At 38.3% G+C, this 12,558-nt stretch overlaps 1 protein-coding gene across 15 annotated transcripts in view; it reads right to left on the reverse strand.

The window, feature by feature from the left end:
* Positions 1 to 12,558, reverse strand: part of CLEC16A (C-type lectin domain containing 16A) — a 188,076-nt gene that overhangs the window by 126,175 nt on the left and 49,343 nt on the right. For all 15 annotated transcript variants that reach the window (XR_012161151.1, XM_073362451.1, XM_073362442.1 and 12 more), the window contains 3 exons: positions 11,058 to 11,158; positions 3,078 to 3,200; positions 504 to 613 (listed from right to left, as the gene is read on the reverse strand). Coding sequence is in view for 14 of the 15 variants with exons in the window: in XM_073362451.1 (XP_073218552.1) it covers positions 504 to 613; positions 3,078 to 3,200; positions 11,058 to 11,158 (334 nt within the window). In the remaining variant the exon portion in view is untranslated. The remainder of the gene's footprint in view (positions 1 to 503; positions 614 to 3,077; positions 3,201 to 11,057; positions 11,159 to 12,558) is intronic.

Below are 12,558 nucleotides of genomic sequence, written 5' to 3' on the forward strand. Positions count from 1 at the left end.
CATGAGAACTAAAAGGTTCATACTTCCCACTAACTTAATCCTCAAACAGAACCACGTTAATGTGCAGTAGCAACAGTTTAGTTTGCATCTGCAACATCCACACAGGAGAGTTACAGTGCAGCACTTTGGTGTGCACTGCTATTTACACCCCTAGAGAGTCAGAACTGTGGGGCAGTGCAGAAGAGCCCTTATACACAGCTATCTTGACACTTTCCGGAGTTCACACAGCAAGGTGATGGCAAAGCTGAGAAGACAACCTAGGAGTCCCACCTCCCAACTCCTAAATCTAACCGCTAGACAGCCTCTTTCCTCAGATAGTTCTGTGCAATTAAACAAAAGGTATTTGCTGTAGAGATGGATTATATGAAACTAAACAGAACAGAATGATCTGTGCAGCTGTAGTTCATGTCCGGCTGCCATTATAACCAACAAAACCATTACTTATGTGGGCCTTAACGCTAAGACACTTTCTTTAAGGTGATAGCTAAGTAGCACACACTTACCTCAAGACAAGCAAGGTGAACATCTTTTATAATACTGCCACTTTTAGATAATACCAGCTGCTTTAGTAATAGACAGCCCAGTTCCAGTGTTGCCAGACGAACTTTTCCATCTAAAGTAAGAAGTCAATTACAATCCTGATGTACAGGGTATTTACTCAGGAGAAATCTTTTTTACTCAGAGGCTTTCCATTCCCTCCCCCCCCCACACACACACACGCACACACAAACGGCCACACACAACAAAACCAGACTATACTACAACGGCATGATCTAGTCTCAGGCACATAGATTATGACCTTGCAAAATAGTGATCTCTCAAGAGAAAGCTAAAGGTTATTTCTGTCACTGATGGAGTCCACTCCTTCTCTGGGAGCTGTCAAATCACTATTGCCAGGAGACTCAGCCCCAGACACAAAACTAAAAGCAAAATTTTTTGGCTTTGGGATAATCCAGCAAACAGGATTTTTCAAACATTTGGGGAAAGGAAACCTTAAGAGCTCTCTTCTCTCCCCATCCCCAGCTCACTCCTTCAGGTTGAAAAACTGCTACACCAGTGCAGCTTTCATGAACAGAAGTATAATTATCATCATTCATTGTCATGGTCCAGGATCTCATTGTGTTGACAATATACAAACACAAGACTGTCTGCCCCCAATCTAAATATAAGATGACAACAGGTGGATACAGATAAGATACACACAACAGGTGGATTGATGGGGGAGAACAAAGAGCCAACATTGGTCAGCACGACAAGCAGCAGTCTCAGCACACCAGCAGTCTAACTGTTAAGTTTTTTCAAGGCATTAAGAAAAGAGTTTTAAGGAGGGATTTGAAGGAGAACAATGAGGTAGCTTTGCAGATGTTTATGGGTAGTCCCTTCTATGCATGATGGGCAACTTGGAAGAAAACACAGGGTGTTTATTTGAAAAACAACAACAAGTGGGCCGTTAAGGCTGGCATCACTGAAAGAGCAGGAGTGGGAGTGAACATCTCAAAAGCATATGAGACAACAGGTAGCATGGGATAGACAGTGAATGGCCTTGAAAGTGAAGACAAGTAACTTGTGTCTGATGTGGTGGGGAAGGGGGAGCCAGCGAAGGGAAGCAAAGTGGCAGGTGACCGATAAAGCAACAAGCTAGGAAAGTGATTGTTGCAGCAACATTTTAAATGGATATGAACGAGGCAAGACTGCCTCTGTCAAGGCCGGGGGCGGGGGAGGGGGAGGATGTTGCAGTAGCCAAGAGGAGACTTTGATGACATTTTTAGCTGTGTAGATGATGGGAAATACCGTATCTTAGCAACGTTATGTTATGCAGAAAGAATTTGCCATGTCTAGATTCTCACATCTAGGCTGTGTTTAAATCTTGCAGAGAAGATGATTATGCCCAGATTACAGGGAGGATGAGGATGTTGCCCACTGATAGAGAAAGAAGGGAGGATGGCAGTATTTGGGGGGGTGGGGGTGGGGGGCTGAAATTAAGACCTTTGTTTTGGCCATGTTGATCTCAAACTGACGGTTGGACATCTATGAGATTTCAGAAGGACAGGAAGAAATTTAAGTTTGGATAGCAGATGGTGGTTCAGAAGAGAGGTAGATCTGACAATCCTCAGCATAAAGATCATATTCTTATCCATGTTTCTGGATGAGATTACTCAGAAAAATTATAGAGGGAGAAGAGGACCAGAAACAAGGCCCTGTAGAGCCCCGTCCAGAGTTGGAGCAGGAGGGGGGAATAAGGAGACTTCTCTGAATCATGTCTAACACACTACCAGTTTTGCCCAGCAGTGCTAATTATGGATTCTAAGGAAGTGCTTTTGTTTAAATAGAAACCAAGCAGTGAAGAGCTAATGCTTGAACACAATGTTTCCATGAGTTACTTAATTTAGAAGAGGTGAGATGACTAGAGCCATTGGAAAAATGGGTGTGTTCCTCCCCGCACCCGCACAAATTTGAACTTTATAAAAAAACGCCTTCATTTTTCTGATTAACAAAAAAATTCAAGGAAAGCAGATTTCTGTAAAAAAAAATTTAGCTGAATGCCCAAATTTTGCATAAAAAAAACTTTGATTGAAAATTTGTAATCAGCCTAGAAATGAAGGACAGCTACAAACTAAGGAGCCAAATACTGCAAGAATTACACATGGAAGTAACTTTACTCGCAGCAGTAGTTTTACTGAAGTGCATGCGTGCAGGATTGGGACCTAATATCAGTTACTAAAATGTAAACTAACTCTTGTTATTGCTTGCTGGACATTTTGCTTATGTAACTCAACAATACGCAGGAACTTTAAGGTCTTAGGCCTCCCTGTTGTCTTGAATACAATAGCAACTATTCAGAAGAAAAACAGAATTCCTACTTACTCTGCTCCCCAGTGGAATGCGGCTATGTGTGTCTCTTTCACAGGCCAGATCTGCTTATCATCTGACAAGAGCTTGCTAGTTCCAGTTGAACAGCAGCGAGTCACTTCCCCATGGGGGAAGTACTTCAAATATTTTAAACATTGACATTACATTTTCGGAACTTATTGCTGCACAAAAAAAGTAATCAGTTGACATGATCAGAAATGCTCTACCTGGTTGAGCAGCATAATTCATTATCCTGATGAGCCTTTCTGCAAGTACGTGGTTGTATGAACTTTTCTCCTCAGCATGCTGTGCTGGAAGCTGAATTCTCTCCAGCTTGACAGGATCAATTCCTTTTGAAGCAGAAGAAAACAGGAGGATATTTATTAGCTAATAGCTATTAAAAATTACAATAAGTCATCTTGAAAATGCAGAGTATCACAAGCAATATAGAACTGCATTGGCAGAGAGTAAAATTGTGACATTTGAATGGCTGTGGCACAGTTGGAAAAGAAAAAAAAAAGACTGAACAAATTTTACAACCTTCCAGGTTGGGATTTTCAAAAAGGAGCCTGAAGGATGGAATTCCACTGAAATGGACACCTAAACTTCTTCAGTTCCTTGGAAAATCATTTAAAAGTATTATTACTTTGTTGACAACTGACCAAGTCATGTAAGGGTCCTGCTGGAAGTCTGATTTAAGAAAACCAGAGAAAATTTTTTTCCTACGTGTTAAGATTAATTCTCTTAACAACCAACAGTTACCAGGGAACAAGCCAGATTAAAAGGTTCATAATTACAACTCCAAAATGCTAAACACACTGGCTTTTGTGAAAGTACCTACAAGAAATTTAAACAAATTCCAAGTTTTCATGCCAAGTTGGATTTCTCAGAATATTCTGGTTTGAAATATTAGCCTTTATGAAAAACATGTGTTACAGTAAGACCTCAGACAATGGTTACAGACTGTTAAGAAGCTCATTGTCTTGATTCCAAGTAACTCTAAAACATTTCCATAATAGATCAGAACATTGTACTCCACTTTATTGAATTTCTTCCAACCCTGAACTCCTGCTAAGCCAATCCAAATGTCACTTGTGATGCCTTATGGTTATATCTTTTTTAAGTGTGCTTTTCGAAACACTTGATTTCAGTGTTTTTTTTTAGTATAGCCTCACTTTACTTACTTACCAGATAAAAAGTAATTCCTTGTATGGTAAAAGTAAACTTTTATTTTGTGGCAGGTATCAAATTAAGCCTGTTTAACATCCTTCTTTCAAACAGTTCTGCATATTAGTTTTTCCACAGTTACACTGCTGACTGTAATTACAATTGGCTAATGCAACAGTTTTGTTTTCCCACTAAAAATCTTAAAGAAAGGCTTGTTTGTAAGGAATTAAGCCATTCCTATTCATTTTGAAATATGCAGCATTTTACCATACCCTGAAGTATGATTTGTGTAGTATGCTGAATTCAAAGCAAAGCATTCTTACTACAACAATGTAGTGGCAACACAGGACTCACAGGAGAAGTTTCCAGGTCTCATATACTACTTCCACAGTCGGAATACACCCAGCCATAGGAACAGTCTATTCTCTGCCATCTCAAATACTGAGCATGGCTTGTTGTTCAAAAAAACATAATATTTTTTACACCATAATCTTTATTACTTGTTACTGCTTAACAATTTTCAAACCATATTGTGCAAAGACTTCATAAACAAAACTGAGGGGTATTAACAGTGATCACAAAAATGCGTGACTGACTCTGTAGCGTGGAGGGTAACTGTGCCATTAGTAATCACATTTGCCTAAAAGGAGGGAAATAGATCAGCAGTAAAAGCCTTCTGCCAGCAAGTTACTATTTAAATAGGTGACCAAATATTCAACTTTTGGGTTTTTTTAGATTTATTTAATTGTGCAACCTGTGTAATGAATAGTAACATGTATGCAATGTGCGTAGGTACAAGACAACACAATAATTCTAAATGAACATGCACTGACTTCACATACTTAGCATGTAAAATGGTTCTATATGGATTCCAGGGACACTGTAGGGTCAATTTTCAGCTCGATAATGAATAAAATTAATTACTAGTGATTAGAATTCTGTGTGTGCTCTTACCCTTTGGAAAGTCCTACTTTGCTGTGTCTAACTAGGTGACACGTACATGAAAACTTTTCCAAGCCTGCACTATTAATGACACAACTTGAGCACCTGAAAGTTGCCCTTCTAAAGCAAGAGAGCACATGTCCTCAATTGTATTTGCATATTTCTACAGTAAATAGAACACAGCTTCCATACACTAACACCCATTCTAACAAGAACATAATTTGCTGATAATTATTTACACTTTAGATGTGTAAAGTACACCCCTAGATAGCACTCAGGGGAGAAGTACATGAGAAGTACACTTCCATCAGAAGTGGACATAAAAATAGCACTATTTCACAGAAACAGAACTAGCCACCATAACATACCATAGTAAGAGCAGTCTATCTGACAACCAAATCCCAAAGCCAACACCTTAACTAAGTGATTCTCAACCTGTGGCCCGTGAGCCGCTTGCGGCCCAATCAGCACAGCACAGCAGCCCATGTGACATCCTCAGGGCCATACAGGTAGTACTGGATGCGGCCCACAATGGTAAATAGTGCCTTAACTGAACCTGAAAGCAAATAGGAAGCCAGTGCAGCTTTTGAACTATTGTTGCTTTTTACCACCACCACCTAAAAGGTGGGAAGTAGTCTTCTACACTAACTTTCCAGTGGTCTTCAAATACAGTACATTGGATTATTGTAATCTAGACGACAGTAGCTAACAAACCTCTATATATGATTTCTCCACTAAAGGGTGACAAAGATAGACTGTTAACATGGGTTACATAATCCCCCAATTTAAGGACGCTCATACCAAAGTCTATAGAAGCTCAAATCCCTGTATGGGTCATCACTTGTAATTATGGCCTTGGCTGGATCATCATATACAGGGATTGAACCCAGGAGCTAAAAACCCATGAGCCTCTACTGCTAGAGCTAAAATAGTAGCCTGCATTAGTTCAGAGACAGAAGGTTCAAACCTCCATATATGGTCACTTATTAGAGGGGAAGTATCAACGCTTCAGTTAACATGGGTTACACAAGGGTTCTTATGGCAGGGCCATGATCAGGGGAAAATGGAACTAGCTCCTTGTCTCACATAAGTGGAAAAATATTATTAGCCAATGATGCCTCCTGCAATTCAAAACCCTAAAGATGACAAATGAACCCCCAAATTGCAAATCTCTTGGGCCAAAAATGGCCCAAGCCACACAAAACAACAAGACTCACTCTTGTAATGTCTTAAAAATTTCTTCTGCACACTCTCACCATCTGTGTTATCCAGGCAGTTTTCAGCCAACTCTCATCCAAATCTCAATTTCAATTAGACACAGAGAATGGGGAGGTAAAACAGATGGAGCTGAATCCCATCCACACATCAGTGACACTACAACACAAACTATCTCAATTACCTCTAATGGTCTCAAATACATATTAAGACAAAGGAATAATAAAATAGAGCCGCAGGGAAGTTTGCCTTAGAGACTGTTTGGCTGGTAAGCAATTGCCTAAAACCACATTTTGAGGCTTTTAAAAGTTCAGACTAGAACGCATTTAAAAGCGCCCTAGTCAGGTCCCGCAGAAGAATTAACAAACCTTATTTGCAATGGAATGCCAACTGAGAGAAACAGCATGGACATCTTCTCAAGATAAATCATAGACCAATGCCAACTTGATCATATCTAGGCTGAAAGACAAGGTGGTAGGGTTCAAGGAATCTGAGGACAAGACACGCATTTTGCTATAACCTTCACAATAATCTTCACCAAAAGAAAATAAAGCATGATTACTGGAAAGATTATCAGTCACAAAAATTGATTTTTGAATGACGACTGAAACTATGCATAGTAGTGTTCTCCACGTTCTACTTTTTTTAGGGAGGGCCTGGACATTTACCAGCACCCCCTGCAATTCCTCCCCTCTTACTATACTCAAAGCACACAAAGAGCCAGTGCCTTTTACAGTACCTTCAGAATCTCAATGGGCAGGATCTGCTGGAACTCATCCAGAAAAGACACTGCCTCTGTTCCTTCCAGACACGCATCTGCCCCTACAATGGCCATTTGCCAAGTTGGTGTCTAATTCATCTTATTTGTGAAGAACTAAAAAAATCCCTTAGCATGAAAGATAGACTCGGCCAAAGAGCCAACATGATAGCAAAATATGTTAAAAGGAGACATATTGCTTGTCCATATCTAGGTCTTAGATGGCCAAAAACTTTTAACAGAACAAATTTAATAATGGAGCAAATAGAGAAGCAGGTCATCAGGAAACACCTTCAAATCCATATACACAGGAACACACAAGTGATTATAGCAACTTTGCATGCCTATGACTAACTGATTTGGAATTGGGTTGCTTATGAAATTATATTCTACAAAATAAGAATAGTCTGCAGAGAGATTATAGTCTGAAAGAATACACATTTGTGATCTCATAAAGTATGCTATTATTGTATTGTGTCCTAGCCCAACAAATGGGACTCTTAATTCCCCAAATTAGACAAGCTAAAAGGATTATATTTGAAAGGAAGTGTTCTATAGGTACAGGGACCAGTGTTAAAATATTTATCTAGCTGGATAGCTGTAAGAAAGGGTTTAATGATGGATGCTGAAGTTATTTTGGTCTAACTACTGCCATTACAATAAACTACACATATAAAACCCACATTCATCTGCTCTACTAGAAGTTTAACTCCTTCAAATTTCACATTTTACAGAATTTCTCAAATTAACTTCACACATGCTGCATCCAAAGATGTACAGCGAGCGAACTGTATCTGATTTCATTGACATAACGTAACGAGAGCCTGATTTTTTTTTTAAAAAGTCCTGGCAGTCTAGCATTATTAATGCCCTTCAACATGAACTGCAAATGTAGCAGGTCAATGTTTTGCAACTGCATGCTAGATGATCCCAATAAACCATGGGGTAAGGAGTATTTGGTACATAATGAATTTCAGACCTCAGTCTTCATTTTCTTTTATAGGACTATCCCTGGTTTCCATCCTTAAGATGCTCAATCTGCATTATTTTGGTCCTATCACATCCACTACACAATTTGAGCTGAAAAATGGAGCCACGCAGCAGACAAATCCATTTCTTCTCTCCACAGAGTGTGGTTCTGTAGAGTTATTTTTAACCAGTTTCAAACCTTAATTTTCTATATCCCTGGGGAAAAAGTTGTCCACAGTTTTATATTCTTTCCACCCACGTATCCATAACCCTTAATTGGTTGTAAAATTAAAATATTCTGGACTTGCACCCTCACCTTCCAGGACTTCTATCATCTACTTGCCATTTTCCCTCACCTGAACCTGTTCAAAGTGTTACGAGAAATGCCTCTACCACTATATTGAAGTCATTCTCCCCCCCCACCCCCCCCACACACACTGTGCTGTCCTGAAATGCTGTGTTTTTGTTCAACTGATTTCAGTTGAAGGCAGTATGTTTCAGGAGTTGGAAGTTGAAATTCAGTAAAAATACTCCAGTCATGTAAGATACATTCTGTACTTGTCAGTATTTCAAAAAGATGCAAGAGGTGAAGTGGAAGTAGAAGTAGAATTTTCTATTGGAAACTTGAACCAGAATTCATTTTGATTAGGCCCGTTGATTAATCGCACTTAACTCACACGATTAACTCAAAAAAATTAATTGCAATTAATTGTAGTTTTAATCGCACCGTTAAACAATACTTTGGATGTTTCTCTACATTTTCAAATATATTGATCTCAATTACAACTCAGAATACAAAAGTATACACTGCTTAACTTATATTATTATTTTTGATTACAAATATTTGCACTGTAAAAATGATAAACAAAAGAATTTTTCAGTTCATCTCATACAAGTACTGAAGTGCAAACTTACAAATGTAGATTTTTTTTTTGTTACATAACTTCACTCAAAAAAAACAAAATACAAAACTTTAGAGCCTACAAGTCCACTCAGTCCTAGTTCTGAGTCGGCCAATCGCTAAGACAAACAAGTTTGTTCACATTTACAGGAGATAATGCTGCCCTCTTTTATTTACATCACCAGAAAGTGAGAATTGTAGCCAGCATTGCAAGGTATTTATATGCCAGATATGTTAAATATTCATATATCTCTTCATGCTTTGGCCACCATTCCAGAGGACATGCTTCCATGCTGATGACATTTGTTAAAAAAAATAATGCATTAATTAAATTTAGGACTGAATTCCTTGGGGGAGAATTGTATGTCTCCAGCTCTGCTTTACCCGCATTCTCCCATATATTTCATGTTATAGTAGTCTTAGATTATGACTTAGCAAATGTTGTTCATTTTAAGAACACTTTCACTGTAGATTTCACAGAATGCAAAGAATGTGAGATTTCTAAATATAGCTACAGCACTCTACCCAAGGTTTAAGAATCTGACGTGCCTTCCAAAATCTGAGAGGCATGAGGTGTGGAGCATGTTTTCAGAAGTTTTAAAAGAGCAGCACTCCAATGCAGAAACCACAGAACCCAAACTACCAAAAAAAGAAAATCAACTTTGTTGGTGGCATCGGACTCAGATGATGAAAACGAACATGCATCGGTCTGCACTGCTTTGGATTGTTATCGAGCAGAACCCGTCATCAGCATGGATACATGTCCTCTGGAATGGTGGTTGAAGCATGAAGGGGTATATGAATCTTTAGCACATCTGGCATGTAAATATCTTGCAACACCACCTACAACTGTGACACGCGAACGCCTATTCTCACTTTCAGTAACGTTGTGAACAAGAAGCGGGCAGCATTATCTTCTGCAAATGTAAACAAACTTGTTAGTCTGAGCCATTGGCTGAACAAGAAATATGACTGAGTGGACTTGTAGGCTCTAAAGTTTCACACTGTTTTATTTATTAATGCAGGGGGATTTTGTACATAATTCTACATCTGTGAGTTCAACTTTCATGTTAAAGACATTGCACTTCAGTACTTGTATTAGGTGAATTGAAAAATACTATTTCTTTTGGGGTGTTTTACAGTGCAAATATTTGTAATAAAATCAATATAAAGTGAGCACTGTATACTTTGTATTTTGGGTTATAATTGAAGTCAATTAAATAAATGGTGTTATTATTAACAGTGCGATTAATCGCTCAATTTTTTATCGATTGACAGCCCGAATTCTGATGATTAACTGAATTGTATGGGTCATGGCTCAATACTTCCATACACAAAATTCATTTCTATATTATGTAGACATTTGATGCATTTTATCTACCAGGACTTCCTGGAATTCTTACATTAGCATTCAGTTTATATCATTGTGCGTGTCACTTGTCCAAATACTTTCACAATGAAAAATCCATTAAAGTTGCATCTGTTCATTACAAGATAATCAGCAGTAAAGCCAACTCTGCAGCACCCCAAGTAATGTCACATATACAATCTATGAACCAACTGAAAAAGTATTAAAAGCAAAAAACCTTCATAATAAAATCTCTAAAATTGAAACCAAAGAATTATGATGCAACATATTTTGCAACTGTTGCAGACAAAGAAAGCTGTGTCATTAACAAAGAAAGAATTAAGGACATGTGGAATGGAGTACCAATAACCGACCACAGTAGACTTTCAAAAATAAGGGGCCTAATTCTCCATTGCCTTGCACATCCTGTAGTAATTTACACCTGAGCAAAGGGTAAATGCTACCAAGTCGGAATTGTTCACTCATTCTAGTAGTAGTATTTTACACCCACTTTGCACTCGCTTCAACCACGTGCCTCTGAAAGTCAGGGGAGAATAAGGGCCCCAGTGTTCACACTGAACGTATTTTGTTAGTTCAGCTTAAGAGTACTGAAGTCAAGTAACTGAGAACAAAGCGCAAATGAGTAATTCATTTCTAGTTCTAGGAAACCAATTGAAGAAACAAACCATCTAAACAATTATAGCATTCTATTAAAAATTCTTCTAACATGCAGATCCTACACAACCTTTTTTGTTTCTTGTAGTTTAAGTCATCAAGAAAAAATAAATATGTAGTTCACTGAAGAAACGTTTACCAAACTAAGACCACCGAGTGCAGTCAAGTCTTATTTTATTCTCCTTTCTGTAGAAAGACACATTTAAGAACATCCAAAGCAATAAACATCTTACCTTTATTTTGAGACATTGCATACAAAAGACAAAGTACAAAAAGAGCATAGTAATCATCTTCAGTACAGTCCTGTGCATTATATACCATATCGAGAAAAGGCCTGTGGAAAAAAAGAGTAGTATTAAAATGGTGGTTTTGTTCGGATGCCTGAAGAACTAGCTAATTGTAACATAGCCTGTGCCATTACCTCCCTATGGAACAGAATGACTCACTATCCAACTATGCCCCAATTTTCTCTTTAGATATGGTAAAGAGCAAAAGTCAAGCTGTTTGAAAGCAGTTATTTTATTAAAAAGAAAAGGAGTACTTGTGGCACCTTAGAGACTAACCAATTTATTTGAGCATAAGCTTTCGTGAGCTACAGCTCACTTCATCGGATGCTGTAGCTCACGAAAGCTCATGCTCAAATAAATTGGTTAGTGTCTAAGGCGCCACAAGCACTCCTTTTCTTTTTGCGAATACAGACTAACACGGCTGCTACTATGAAACCAGTTATTTTATTGTGTTTATTACTGGTATTACACCTGTCATTTTAGTAGGAATTTTCCCCAGCACCCTCCCAAATGATTGCCTTCACTTATAATGGGTTCTCTTTCAGGCCCAATGTTCACTGGCACTGGTGCCTTAAAAAACCCCGGGGAAAAAAATTACGGACCATTAGACATTCCACAGTTTGTTCTAAGCAGACACAACGAACTTCAGGGGATTGTTTATACCTGTGTGTGATGCAAAACTGCATTGGAACATATGGAAAACTAACATATATTAACCATGTTCATCTTCAGGACCAATGAACAACTTTGAGATGGTTACACTATTGGTTAGTATAAATAAAAGCAATGTTTACTAGAACACAGCTACAAGTTTTACTCTAAGCCATCTATGGAGGAAACTATTATCCTTCCTATGTGGAGGAACAGAAGTCTAAAAGAAGAAACCTGAGCTGTTTAAATTGATTTCAGACCACTGTTATCTTGAGTTCGATGTGGGGTGATTCAGTGACTAGTGCCAGAGACTTTACACAATCAAGTCATGACAGAGTTGTGACCAAGTAGATACTTTCAAAACTCAATTTCTGGACTAAACAGACATCTGGAAAAAAAGAGCTAGGGCATAGTGGAGCAGCTATTAGGACCAAAAGGATTTTTATATAAAAGCATTCAATTATGTGCAACTAACAAAACCAATAACTAGGTTCTGAGGCCTGCTTTTCAGCCTTTTTTGTAGAGCATGGCTAAAGTTGTCCTGTTTTGAACAATCACCCTTTGTTTCTCTATAGTCTCTACTATTGCAACATACTTGGCTTTAATTTCGTACAACCTAAATAGGAAGCAGAGTTTGGTTGGGAACAACACTTCAAAGGAGGCTGGGTAAGATACCAAGCTTCAGCACTATTTTAGCACTTTTCACTTTCAGAAAGCTAATAATTACAATACTAGTTAGATAAACATATACACTGATTCTATAGATGAACTGAGGCAGTTTAATTGCTAGTTATAG

The sequence above is a fragment of the Lepidochelys kempii genome, chromosome 10 (assembly GCF_965140265.1).
Source record: "Lepidochelys kempii isolate rLepKem1 chromosome 10, rLepKem1.hap2, whole genome shotgun sequence".
NCBI lineage: Eukaryota > Metazoa > Chordata > Testudines > Cheloniidae > Lepidochelys > Lepidochelys kempii.